The sequence below is a fragment of the Pholis gunnellus genome (assembly GCF_910591455.1).
Source record: "Pholis gunnellus genome assembly, chromosome: 12".
In the NCBI taxonomy this organism is placed as follows: Eukaryota; Metazoa; Chordata; class Actinopteri; order Perciformes; family Pholidae; genus Pholis; species Pholis gunnellus.
The window spans coordinates 7491937-7506310 of record NC_136539.1 but is presented as its reverse complement, the minus strand read 5'-3'; the positions used below and the strand labels follow the sequence as shown (position 1 = coordinate 7506310).

The following is a 14374-nucleotide window of genomic DNA, read 5'->3' as shown; positions in this document are numbered from 1 at the left end:
AGTCAGGTCGAGTCTTCAGGCGCTCAGGTCTCAAGCAGGTTGAGTCTCACAGCAGACGAGTCGCAAGTCTACAGCTCTGAGAAGAGTACAACTCTTAATGCACAAAATCCATGAATGTGTTCACATTAAGTATTTATGAACGCTTTCTTCAAAGGACATTACAGGCATATTGAACTTAGCAGCTGTACTCTACCTGAAACAATACCTCGCATCACATGCAGCTGGAATTAAGCACCTGAAACATTTCCTCTTTGGGTTTCATGCTGAAGGAGACACCAGCAGTGACACTGCTACGGGTGACTGACTAGCTCTGCCATCTATCACCACGAAATTCCAGGATGACAAAATGGAAAGTTTGACTTGTACAACTCTCCCCGTCTAAGTCGTCCCTGCCCGGACTTGCCTTAATTGCAGCGGTGGGACAGTTGCGCAGAGTGTAGGTTCTACCTTCTGTGAACAGACATCGGATGGAACAACATCGGCAGGTAGGCATTAGATGCCAGCTGCTGTGTGTTGCGTTGCATCGCGTACTGCATGATAAAAGCCTACTGAACAGATGGAAAAGCCCCTTATAAAAGTTGCTGAGTATATGGCAGTAGCGTTGAAGAGACTTCCGACCCGCGGTGCCTCTCCTGCTGTAACTCTCTTTCCACCTCACAGAGTTGAGTGTGATAGAGAAACCAGTCAGAATAACAAAGCCTTGAGGCGGTGTGTGTGTGTGTATGGGGGACCTTGGATCCGATCGAGTCCAAATTGACATCTGGTTTTTCTAACTCTCAACTGTAATTGTGAGTGGGAGCGCATGCACGCAACAGAGGCGGTGGTGCAGGCTGCCGGTGGAGGCTGTGCCGCATTTCAGCCTGCGTGACTATCTTTGACAGGTGGGAGGATGTGAGTGGGAGGATGTGAGTGGGTGTCTGTAGAATCTGATTGTGTGAGTGTGAGGGAGACAGAGAGCAGAGAGAGGAAGACAGAAAGACAAGGGACTGGGGGGGGACGGACAAACGGAGAGATGAGGAAAGATACCGTAAAATACAAGAACATGTAGAGATTTAGAGAACGGACAAAAAAACAGGATAGTGGGAATAATAATAGCGTGAGCATTGACAGTGTGAGTGAAGGGAAAGGTAATATGCAAGGTGAGTAAGAGGTCCTCTTGCAATATCTGTTATTTTAGGCCTTCGTCCAAGTCTGCAGATCTATTCAGAGCGCACTTACCTGACAGCAGGTAAATCCCTGCTCTTGAAGCATACCGTTCATGCTGAAAAAAATGTGCTAAAACCAACATTCATAGACGGACATCCTTCTTGCTGACTTTACTTTCTGTTTAGGCCGCTATACATTTCAGAGGAATGTCATTAACTCTTAAATTCTAGAAAAAAAAAACTCCCCAAGGTCATTTCCCTTTCTGGTCTGACAAGAGGAAAACTCTCTATGTAAAAAGTCTTTGTCCCCAGATCTATAAGACAGAAGCGGCTCGATTTCCAGACGTCAACTCAGCAGTTTTTAATCTCTCTTGAGGGATGAGTGTTCACTCACTTATAGCGAGCAACTCGAGGCATCAGTGGTATATCTAAGACTGGGATGACTCGGTTTGCAGAAGCAAAGGAATAATCTTTGTCGGCCAGGTTCGCGTGTCTGGCTTGGTTTTGAGTCCTCTTTAGGGAACACGGTATTCTGCGTTCATTCATCTTCTCACTCCCCCATATCTCGATTTATAGTTTTACACAACTTCCCAGTGAGAAAATAGTAGACCAAACCCATAATGTATCAAAATAATAAATAAAACAGTACCGTTATTAATGAGACATCACTTAACCGAGCTTAAATGATGAAGGAAAACAAACACCAGCGGGTCAATATTGTCAAACCTTTGCTTGTAAAAGAGCTAAATAATAAATACAAAGTTGTTCCATACCGTCATTCTATGTTTCTCCACGGTTGGCTGTGGGGGTCTGGTTTCTTCGTAGCCGCTTCCTTCACCTGAAGCCTGAGGAGACCAATCAGACATTTTTAAATTTTACGTCAACAAGATGTTCTTTCGTTGTTTTACTGAGTGAACTGACAATTAAAAACCTGTCATATCGGAAACAGTTCTTTAAAATGCACGTGTCCATGCACCATGCGTCACTTCATGAACTCTACTATAAGTGTGGTAAAGTTCAAAAGGAATGTAGCTGTTTAGTTAGCAGTATTTTATTAAATATGTGTACAGTACATGTATTTTACATAACTACATCATTTCTATCAGGCCCAGATCTAGACAACAGGGGGCCCGAGACAAGATTTTCTTTGGGGGCCATCCTTACTTTATGTGTTTGTGAGAGAGAAAAACACACACACAAAACAGATTGGGGTGGGATCGTATTATCATGTTTTTTTAAGGTTATTGCGATTTATTTTTATTTTCTTAAGCAGAAGACAACCATTCATTCATTTTACTTTTGAAAAAAGAAAAAAAATGTTGTAATTGTCCTTGATTATTGACTGCATTAACTTGTCAGAGCAGGGGGTTTGAATAGATATGGCAATAAACAATCATTTACAACATAGTACATTGCTATATAATAAAACCTTAAAGAAACTAGATATAATTACTACTACAGCCATTGATTGGCTTTTTGTCCCCCAGCAACTTTCTTTATGAAAAACATTGCGAGGACCTACTCATAAGGCGGGCTGGCACTAACCTCTATGATATTTGTGCTCTGAGTGACAGTACCACTTGCCTGGTGTCTTTATTGCTGTAAATGTGTTTTTTTATGCCATGTTCTTGGCCAGGTCCCTCTTAAAACATACATCTAACCTCATTGAGCCTTTTACCTGAATTAAAGTGTTATTGAACACTGAACTCTCTCTAAAGTGTCAATACTCTATGTCGCTCCACTAATGTCATTAAGTCAGATGCTTGTATATTTGTTGTATCGTTTACAATACAGTAAGTTTGGGCTCATTGGATTCAGAACATCTTGGTAACGCAATACCTTGAATGTGTCCTCAGAACAGCTGTGTGTGAGGTTAGCATTTGAGATAAAAGACACTTCCTGAAATCGGAAACCTGTCATTTCCACTTGGAATGTGATTCTCCCATCTAATCCAAACAACATCTAAAGATTTGACGACAACAAGCGGTAAAATCTTGAACCTTGTTCTGTCAGTAGGGTCGAGGTTTTGGTGGTCTCAGCGAGCAGAGCAGCTGTGGAGGCAGCGTTTCACTAAATAACAGTAAATGCTGCTGGTGGGCTGCAGGGAGGCACCTGTGTTTGTGTGTGGGTGGCCGGGGTCGGCGCTGAAAAGGCTGCTCTCGGGCTCTTATCTGTTACGCATTTACTATTGTAAAATGCTGGAATAAATCAACAAAGTACAGTAAAATTAATACTTGCGCTATTTTAGGGCTTCTCCCTGATGCAGTGGCAGATCCAAAAGCTAATTCTTAATAGCCTATTTGAAACGATGGGTCCCTGATTTCAGAGAGAAGTAGACTAAAGCAGGCTTCTCGTTGCTAGCCGGCGACCATCAATTTTGGCAGATGCTGGCAGATTTCATTAGCTTCAGCTAGTTAGCCAATTAGCTTAATGTTAGCTCCAGGACTTGGTTGTAAACGTTTCCAGCTGACTCTTTTTGAAATGATAATCTTGTTAAGGGGGTTTAACTTTGCACATGATGGGTGAAAGTCTGCTAACATTAGCCGGAACTCTGACAGCATCCAGGACTGGCTTCCTCACAGTGGAGAAATACTACTCAGTGGTTCTGCTAGATGTGAAACGGGTCTTTCTTTTGTGACCTGTAACCCAGGGACTATATAGAAGAAGTGGACTTTGTCACTGTGAAGTTACCCATCGGTTTGAGGACTGCCGTTATGAAGCCTTGAGTTTGGCATTTTGGCCGTCGTCATCTTGGTTTTTGGCCGTAGCCATCATGTTGTTTTTCAAGCAGAAGCGACAGGAAAAGGTGGAGCTAAGTACGACTGAATGCTGAATAAGACATTCTTAGGCAACCAAAATGTTGCGTTTAACTTTCATGAACTGAAAACACACTGTGTAATGTTTAGAGTTTTAAGACCTAAACATGGACAACACCCAGGCCGGACAATGCAGTGGTAGCGACCTGTCAATCACAAGGTAGCCACGCCCTGAAGCATACACTGATTTATGGTCTATTTTACTCTAATTGGGACAAAAATGTATGAAATGGTCATTCTGAAAAAGACTTGAAACTAGCGACTGAGACCACAAACTCATGTTTACAGTGTTTACTGAGGTAATAAATCAAAAGAGAAGTAGGGCAAATTTCTCATAGACTTCGATACAATCAGATTTCTTTTTGCAACCAGAGTCTCCCCCTGCGGTCCAATAGAGAGAATCAAGTTTAAGGCACTTTTGCATTGGCTTCACTTTTCAGACGCCGAGGTTGCTGCCTGCTGTAACCGCACAAACTAATGGGACCTCGTTAGATAACGATACTCTATGGTTGTTGAAGCGCTAGTTTAGCCACATGCTAATGCTCTGAGCTTACGTGTGAGCAGATAAACATAATAAATACCTCACACTTTGCTCATGTGTTTTTGGTTTTGGAAAGACTTGACAGGCCTGCAGTGCCTGCTAACTGTTGCTAAGCTATGATTGGACAAGAAATGTTTGAGGGGGGGGAGTTGTGCTAAAAGTTAACATGTGTGAACAATCTCATCACCAAATACAGTTTTATGTTTCTGTCTTATAGTAGGTCTATTTCTTGCAGTCATGGCACAGCGGTTCATCACATGTAGTCAGGTATCTTCAAAATGTGATTAGATGTCATTTACCATATCGGAGTCATCTTCATCCTCTTCACAGTGCCTCTCAGCAGCACGGGGGTCTCCCACCACCCTCAGCTCACCAATCACTCCCTGTCAAAAGACATATAATATGTGAGATGAGCACTTGTTCTCAGACACACACACACACACACACACAGTATGTCTTACTTTCAAGATATAAATATGCTTATCTTATCTTCTATTTTTCAAGGATTTCCCCATTTCCGTGAAATCAGAGAGGCTATTGATGTCTCCATTTTTAGCGTCGGCCTGTGAAGTGCCACTATCTTTGCCCCACACAGACACGATCTGATACATGTTCCCACATAGGACAGTTGCACAGATAGCATGAATGCTATCTGACGGCCTAACAAAGGGCCATTAGGTCTGAATGAATAGGCGGCTTCTCTGCTGCTGAGTTATTTGAAGTCGACTCTTCAGGACACATTTATGCCCTGAGAAAAAAGTCAAATGGATTTTTTAAGAGAACTTTGAAGATAAACAGCAAAGGCTCTTTGACATTGGAACCATGTCTCTACACAGGCTTTTAATGGTCGTTCTTTTTTTATAACTTGCAGAATGTTTAGTCAACGTGTCATGGTCTTTTTCTAACAAACTGCTTTAGACCTTCACAATGAATCTTAGATCCTATGCACAAGAAAGGACTAAACTGTCACTTAAGTATGGTTTTCCTAGTGATGGATAATAATAAAAAGGGACATCAACTAAACAAATCCAGTTTCAGAATGGAATTTCCATTTTATAAATATATAATATAAATATTTAGATGCCAAATAAGCCCTCCAAGTCTTTATTTGATTGGAGAAATTAAATTCTCAAGAAATCTCCAGCTGAGGGCCATGCTTGGGTCAACATATGGCATGTGGCCAACGTGTCCTGAAAGAAGAAACAGGGTTGGGTTGCTTTTTCCCAAGTGAGCAGCTTGTAATACATCTTTCTCACAAAATATCCAACTCCAAGGAAATACTTTATATGGGCTTGAGTAATAAAAGAAAGAAAAGCTCCAACTGTGTGTAGCAGAGTTACAACGTGGTTTACAGCAAAAATAAGTAATACAAATGATTAAAGCAAGTGTTACAGCTGGGAGAACACTAAAAACATTATCTCAAGGGCTCACAGCCAAAAGGGAAGTAATCATTTGAATTTTTGACATATTTAGTAGTTTAAATATCTCTATATTTCTTTATAATGTACAAATATCATAATTGTTATTAAAATATACTCTTAACCAGTGGATGGAGAATCCCCCAATAAGCCCCTTTTTTGGCTCGCCTGTAAAGGGCTTGTGCCCTCATGGCTTCGGTCTTATTAACACAACAGGGAGGTCATATATGTCCATGTAAGCAGCAAGACTCCCTACTTGGCAACACTGAAGAGTGAAAGCTGCAGAGAAAAGCATCATCGTCATGTTGAAGTGAAACTCATAAAAGAGAAAGGTCATGCTGGGATGCCGACAAAAGCCATCCATCTATCAAAAGTCAATGAATAGCTTCCAAACAAGACAGTAAAAGTCTTTTAAATATCACATTTCTAAGATAAATAAAATCATTTTTTGCATGATTTAAAGATATCTCCACACACTTTATTAAGGGACCTGGATTGTATTTTCAGGTGTAACTTCAAAAGAACTGAGTCCTAATAGTAATTTTTCTCCAGATTGTAAGTGAATAATGAATCATAAAACAATAAGTGATTGTTTGACTCATTGTGAAATGCACCCAGGTATGTAAATAACTTAAGCAATAAAGTAAGAGTGTCAACGCCTGCAGCAGTGGCATGTTTTGTCCGTGCAGGTAGCCGTGGGTGAACTACTATAACCCTTTAACAGCTAAGGTCAACAGTTGTTGCGGTCAACCGCTGGGGTTTACAGCAGTCAAATGACTGAAGTTAATTATGTCCCAACTGTGAGGCCTTCCAATTATTTGCAGTCTACTCTGGAGAAGATGGTGAAGCGATGCAGACATTTATGTTGTGGTTTAGAGTAGGCCAATTTGAGCAATCAAATCATACGAGTTATTCGGCCAAGATGTTTCACATGGCTGACTGTGGATAGTCAAAACAAGAAATGGTGTGTGGGAATGGGAAATGTGCAGTCTTCTGACTCCAACACAAGAATTAGTGTGACTTATTGAAAAAAATAGAGCTGAAAAATAAAGATTGTTTTCCCGACACTATGAACACAGTTTATCTTTCGTTGTCATATAGCCCTTAAATAAAATAAAAATCCTGATTTCCCGGGACTGAATATTGTCTTGTTGAAAAGAGACGACGCCTGTGTACACACCACAAACTTGTCAGGATCAGCTCCTCCAGCTTGCCCGACAAAGACCCCGGCACCGGCCTGCAGATCCATCTCGTCCGGGGACCTCTCGATGTGCATCACCTGAGGGTCTGTGTCACAGTTGAGGTAGAACATCACCTTGTCGTCCCTCACAGCGATGGCAAAACGAGTCCACGTGTCCCTCATGGAGGGCACGAGGAACCTGGCCGCCTCGTACGACTTCTGGGAGTTGGGCTCCGTGTAGTACAGGAGGACATTCTGGTTGCCGCCCTGCACGGCCGACAGTTTAACACCCACATACATGATCTTCTGTGCGGCATCTGTGACGGAGAAGATGACGCCGGCCCGCTCGGTGGTGGGTTTCAAGTTGAAGATGAGGGCGAAGTCTCGGTAGAACGGGCTCGGCAGGTGGGCGCGGGCCAGCTGGCCTGTGTTGGCGTCACGGTCAAAGACATAGCTGGGGCTGCTGTCGGGCCCATAGACCTGGGCGATCGTACTTGGAGGAGGATCCCCAATCAGCTGTAGCAGGGAGACTCCAGTGTCTTCTAGAGGGGGAGAGAAAAAGAATGTGAGGCGACAATGCGTATGACACATGTTGGAGGTTAGATGAGAGGGCTGCATGGCAGGGTACAATGTTAGAACAGGATATATTAGGCTGCTGGGGGTTGACTTCAAGTGAATGTGCCTGTTGGATGCAGGAACAACTGCTATTACTTGCATAGGACCGTAGTCTTTGTTGCACAAAAACAAGAACAAAACAAAAAACAGCATAATTGGTCAAAGATGTTTCCCTTTCAAAAGTGATGTCAATTTCATTGAATGTAGATGGAAAGTTACCACAACTGCCTCCAACCAATCTGCAGGCTCTTTTGAGAAGCATTGGCAGAGCTACTCTACTCAGGGGACCAACAAACAAACATCAGTTTAGAACTTCTAGACCGAAATATGGAAAAGGTTGACATCTCCCAAAAAAAGCCAAAGGGATAGGCCATATGAGACTGTGAGCAGATAGTTTAAGCAGACATTGCAAAGCAAACTTGTAATTCCAAATCTGAAAGGATATGAAAAGGGATAGTCTAAAAGATACAGTACACGAGGATGTGACTTAAGAGTTGACTGATTTAGCTCTCAGTATCTGAGAAAAACAACTCAACACCTAATGTGTCGAGAAAACAATCTTTATTTTTTTGCTCTACTGTATTTACATGAAAAAAGTATGAGCGTTATTATTGAATGTAGTGACAGAGGAGTCGCAAACTGAGGTGTCATAGGAGCTGTAGCTTCTAGACGTGGTCTCTGCAAAACTCATCACTAGAGAGAAACAAATCTTCCTCATTTAAAAATGTAATAATAATAATATTGATGAATCTAGTGCGCGTAGAATAGGGTAAAGATTATTATAGATGCATCGCTTTTCTCACGATACTAAAAATAAAATAAAATTTAACAAGAAATCTTCCGACTTGTGTGACATCTACTAAATGTCACTGCTCCGGGGCACACAGGGACCAACAGCTGGGCCTCCTGCATATCTTTGCTCACTCTTCCATCACCCTGGGTGACTCTGGCGGGGTCGCTGCATAATGATCGGAGGCGTTTAGGAAATAAGAGGAACACAAAGAGCGATGTGTTCACATAACGGTGGAGATGTCTTACTAGCATCAAACTTCGAGACCGCACCTTTTCAGGCTTTGATCCAAAAATGATGTGTCCTCATGTTAAAAGAGAAATCACTGTTTTGGGGAGAAGACGACGTCGTTTTCTGGGGCTTTGAAGAAATGCTTTGGTTTGCCACCTGGTGACTGATGCGCGAGCTCCATCGCCCGGTTCAAAGCCTCCCCGCTGGAGATCAGTGGGGTCTGCAGGCGGCTTTGTTGAGAGCTCAAACACGCGATGCGTCCAGCTGAACCCGAGGTCCTGCTTTCTGCTGTACAACCATAAACCCGAGTCTGAGCTTTTCCTGCACGCTGTCGGAGAACTGAAGATGCTTTCATTTGAGTCTGAGCAAACAGAGAACACAGTCACGCTGTATATGGAAAGCAATAAAAATACTTTCCAGTATTAAATACCAAGTTCCCCCTCCGCACCAAAGAAGACGCCCTTACTAGATGCACATTTTATTATGTTACCAGAATAAAGCACTGATAGTATAAAGATGTGCTACGTTAGTTCACAGTACAAATGCTACTCTTTGGGTCAATTTCAAAACAGTATAATAGTGGAAAATCCAATAACATATATCCAATATAGCAAGCTAAAAACAGATTATAATAGAATCAATAGCTATCTATAGAATATCTACTTATAAAGGACACTACAAATGTTTGTACATGTCACTTGATAAAACCTTGATAAACCTTTCTTAATTTGAAAAACCCGAAATAAACATGACCTTTAGCATAAAACTGACATTTTCTACTTAAGAAATAGACGGACGCAGACGGACACGAAGAGTGCCAGCTCCAGAGCTCCATAACTGCTTGACTGCTGCATGAATGGCAGTTAACAACTGACTCATTTGCACCAGGTCTACCAGATGTTTGCTCTGATGAAGTCAGAGTGAGAAACCTGGAGGGTCTCTGCAGTGGGCCTGTGCTCACATGTCTGAACCTGGCTCCCTCTTACGAGCACCATCTTTGCCAGAGTAGGGTTGCTGAAGCTGACATGTGAGTGATCGTTAAAGACTCCATAAATGTTCTTTTTGATCACATTTGGACAGAGAAATGCCGCTGCTAAGTGCAATTCACTTGCTTCAACAATTTGAACGTTTTCAAAGAAACATGCAATTTGTGAACTGTACATTAGCAGCTGGTCATGACTATCAGATTTGTATGCAGATTAAACTTCAAGGTCTGTAATGAATTGGAATGCGAGGTCTCTCAAACAGAGTCTGGTTGTCCCCTCTCAAGAAGAGATACGTCATACATGCTTCAAACATCTGATTTTCTTATGCATTCGCCAAATGAACAGCAGACATCCTCACACATGCACACAGCTTCCGAGCTTCCCCAACCCCTTATTATCGAAACACATATTAGTCATCACTCACACCAACCAGATGTGCACTCTTTTGGACCATGTTCAGAATGACCAAAAAGAAGACACATCCTCATGAACCAGACGGTGATCAAACACTAGAAAACAAACAGGATCAATCTTTACTACAAATACAAAAAAGAATCCTGATGTAATTGTGCCAGATGCCAGGAAAGAAAAAAAAAAAAAAAAAAGCTTTGAAGTGTAAATAAAGACAATTTCATCACTGGATCTAAAGCGGATAAAAAGGTTTGACCTGCTTCAGGCTAGCAAAGGAATGCTTTGGCTAAAGCCTGTTCAATGAGCCTGCATTGTCAACAAAGGGGCAGCCAGTCATTCCTTGTCAGAGATCAAAAATTGCTGGGTACAAACAAGGTTCACCATTAGCATTTTAAGTGCGATCTCAATTCAGGTTTTTCCAAACAGCTTTTGTTCACCAATGACAGCTTCAAGGCTAATCGGGAAGAGAAAAGGTCTGCTGATGAATGGAGCGGTTCTGGGTTTATGGCGCTAGTTTGTCTTGTCAAGAAGCCAGCTTACTGACCAGGAACGCGGCTCTTTTTTTCATTTCCTCAGATTCCAGGACGGGGTACCAGAGTTTGTGATACCCTGTTGATAAAGCTGTATATACAGTGTGGGGCTGTGTATACAGCTTTGGGAAGTACAGGATCCTGTGTAATCCATGGGAAAACATTTGAACATCTGGACAGTCCCAGAAAAAGTTTGCGGTTTCCCTGACTACGCTCCATCACCATTTAAAACATCCCTTGAGGCCCGCTGACAAGGGCAGTGATCTCTCCACTCACTCTGCAAAAAAAGCTGGTCAGTGGTCTGACCTGTGTTCAGAGAGAGTCTCTGTTAGAATTCAACTCTGGAGACGTGAAAATTACTATCCCATGATGACAGTTTATGCATTTGCTGCATAAACTGTCTGTCAGCCAATTGATTTAAAAGTGAAGTAAATTAAATTTGGTCACCGCTACATTGAATTCTGTTTGATCTTAATTCCTGTCTGCTCACGGGGCTAAAGGGAGCCATTTGCAATGCTTACAATGTTAAATCAATGACAAGTCCTTCGTGGAGTCCATTTTATCTGGCAAAATGAAATAGTGTACATGATTCATTTTGATACGACATGTTGCCCACTTTGTTGCGGAAGAAATAGATGCAAACACGGGTGCACTATAAACTCAGTATCACTTTAATCATTTGATCTCGTGCGAGTACATACTACATAAACTATAACAATATCTATAGCAGCATAACTAATCTTTAACAGCTCCATAGCCAACAGCAGATTCCACTGCAAGGAATGTGAATTATTATGTCCCTAAAGTAAAAGAAGAAAAAAGAACACAGGACGTTTTGAATATCAAGGTACATATCAACCCCCTGGATAAATGGTGCTTTCTTTCTGCAGAGGATATTCTGTAAACCCCTGGGCAGATTGTGCGGTATCTTTAACCTGATGATGCAGAATGCTCGGGAAAAAAAAAGAAGTCAAACCAAAAACCACATCACAGTTCAGGAAGGAGATTTCATGTTGGCTCGCCGTTAAGATTCAGCTGTGATTCTCAAACCACAAAGAGGAAGATGGGCCTACCGCAAGCTGTGCACTTTAGTCTTTGGGGAAGGAGTAATACGATAGTGTTCAAGTTCTCTACCTGTGACGAACGCTTAGTCAATATGCAGGGTGTAAACAAAACCCTTGCCACATGCCTGTAGCTTCATAAATACGTCTTTTTGGAATGCTGGGGGAAAATAGTTTGTACGATATTCACAGATGCACAGTGGAAATGCTTCTAAATAGATTTAAAGCTCATTAAAAATGCTGAAACAGCAGCTCTCTCCTCTAGAAACTGCTAAAAAAAAGCTTTTAAGAGTGTCACAATTGGGCTATTATCCAGCGAGAGTACTGTGTGTTGCAACACTGCCTCATCAGTTCTCGTTTTGTACCAGTGCAACACGAACCGGAGGGGGGCCAATGAGTTTCTGGCAGCAAATAAAATCGGGCTACACTGTGCCCATAATTAGAACCCTCCTGAGAGCCAACTCAAAATGATTCGCTGGCAAGCAGCGAGCTGAAGAACTGGGGCCAACTTTCCTGTCATGAGATACAATGTCAATCTCAGCTCAACTGAACCGTGGCACTATAAATCAATGTTAAACCACTAAAAAGGGTGCACGAGCCACACAACAACGACTAAATGTACACCGATGCCACCAAGAGACAGTGTATATCTTAACAAGAAAACATATTTATTTCACGTTTTTAGACCACAAAAAGTCACTTTAAATCAAATGAATCAGCCTCAACTGACACGAGAGTAACGGAGTTTCTCATACAGGATATAGTTTTACTGCCGAGAACAAACCAAAATAAATTGCGGTTGACCTCTAGACCCTGATATGAATGACTGCTCATCTTTCAAGAGGGAGACTGGTAACCATGGAAAAACATCATTAAAAGGGGCTATTGTGCCCCAACAATCCTGTCTTACCTCAAGGGCAGCCCCCCCCCCCCGTGGTTAAAGGATCACTTCTGACATATTTCTTACAATGTTGCTATGCACACACTGATATCTCTGCCATCTTCCCACAGTGATTACACACAAATACAGGCTGTATTTTAGGCATATAAGGTGTTCCCTTATGTTTCTTGCCTCATGCCGACGGCCCTCAACTCTAATTCCATCCAGAATACCAACTCAAAATAACGTGTATATCATAAGGCATTCTTGCATGACAGGGCATCGTTAAATGTTGTGAGAGTAGGGTAGTATTAAGGAGAATATGAGGGCCCTCCTCTCACACATCGATCACTCAGAGCTGCAGATAGTGGAAACTAAGTGTCTACAGCTTCCCAGACACTGCATAGGAGGGGCTCTGGTCAGTGAATCCGAAAGGTCAAAGGACTCGTGGGTGGGTGGATGCAGCGGAAAACAGTACCAGGTTAAAGTTATTGGGTTAATAAACTGGGAAATAAGGCATTTTTGCCTGTAGGGCACACATTTACAGAGCTTTGTAACATATTATCTTGGCTATTTGTGTGTGAACTCATTCAGTTTTAGGCCAAAGCCCACCAACCCGTTAACTACGTTCAAACATTTACTAGTACGACCACTGGCTGCTGCAGTAAGACATTGGCATTCAGCACATGAGGCATTTTGTTAACAGAAACAAGGTGAAGTTAGATTGCTAGGCAACGTCTCATTGACTCTGGAGTTTATCAGTTAGCTTCAGGATGTGGGGGCAAAGAGACCAGAGACAGTGATAAGTTAATAGCTAAGTCATTTCTTACATCAAGTCTATTCAGCCTCACTTAATCACCATCACTCCATTAAGCACTGTCCATTAGTAGATTTTTAAGATTGCTGTCTTTGAATGAGTGGTACCAGATGGTCTTTGACTGCAGTGGCTTTCTGTCTATCTAAGAATGATTTAGAGTGACTGAAAGCACTGCAATGATACCTTGAGGGTACTCTAACAGGTGATACCCATCAGGCACGTCTTAGTGGTGAACCAGCTTTTGGAGAGCCTATAAAAGCTGTCCTTGGGTTGTAAAGATGGCAACAAGATCGGACCTTTTTATTTGCCTTAGGTTGCAAATAGCTATGTCAGAGCTGCTGTGTATGAAGGCCAATACACTCATCTTGATCTTTTTTTTTTTAGCTTTCTCAAACACAACATAAGGAGCAGTCAAAGGCTCCTTATGCATCACTGAACTCTTGTATCAAACCATTGAAGTGTAAAGCTATGCAGTAAGAGTCAGAAAAGCTTACGCAACACTTTTGTGGCATTTCCAAAAAATCTACATGTAAAACCTAAGCCTAGCTTTTATCCCAGCTCCCCTGATGTAGAAAGGTCTTGCACACCCAACACGTAGAAAGTTAAATAAAAAAAACAAATGCAAATCTATTTGGAACCAGATGTATCACTTAGTCCTGGAACCAGGGATATCTTGTCCACTCATGTCTGTCAATGAAGCAAGCTGTCAGAAAGATAGTGAGGCTGTAAAAAGACAAAGTCTTGAACTCCCAGTGATATGTAGTGGAAGTGGAGAGCAGCAGCCCAGCAAAAGGAATTGGGCTTTAAAAATGTTCAGAATTTAAGGCTTGCTTAGAGAAACAGGTTTTCTCTTATTCGATTGTTGGATTGTTAAACTTAAACTACGAGTTTGCTGGAATTAGTAAAACCTCACTGACATGTATATAATATGATTGATTATATATGTTTGAAAG

The 14374-nt window shown here is 41.9% G+C and overlaps 1 protein-coding gene across 1 annotated transcript in view; it reads right to left on the bottom strand.

The window, feature by feature from the left end:
* The window catches only part of col18a1a (collagen type XVIII alpha 1 chain a), a 40790-nt gene that overhangs the window by 23491 nt on the left and 2925 nt on the right, over positions 1–14374 (bottom strand). Inside the window, exons 2-4 of the mRNA XM_079170888.1 lie at positions 7101–7642; positions 4802–4885; positions 1919–1990 (exon numbers count right to left, since the gene is read on the bottom strand). Of these exons, the coding sequence (XP_079027014.1) occupies positions 1919–1990; positions 4802–4885; positions 7101–7642 (698 nt within the window). The remainder of the gene's footprint in view (positions 1–1918; positions 1991–4801; positions 4886–7100; positions 7643–14374) is intronic.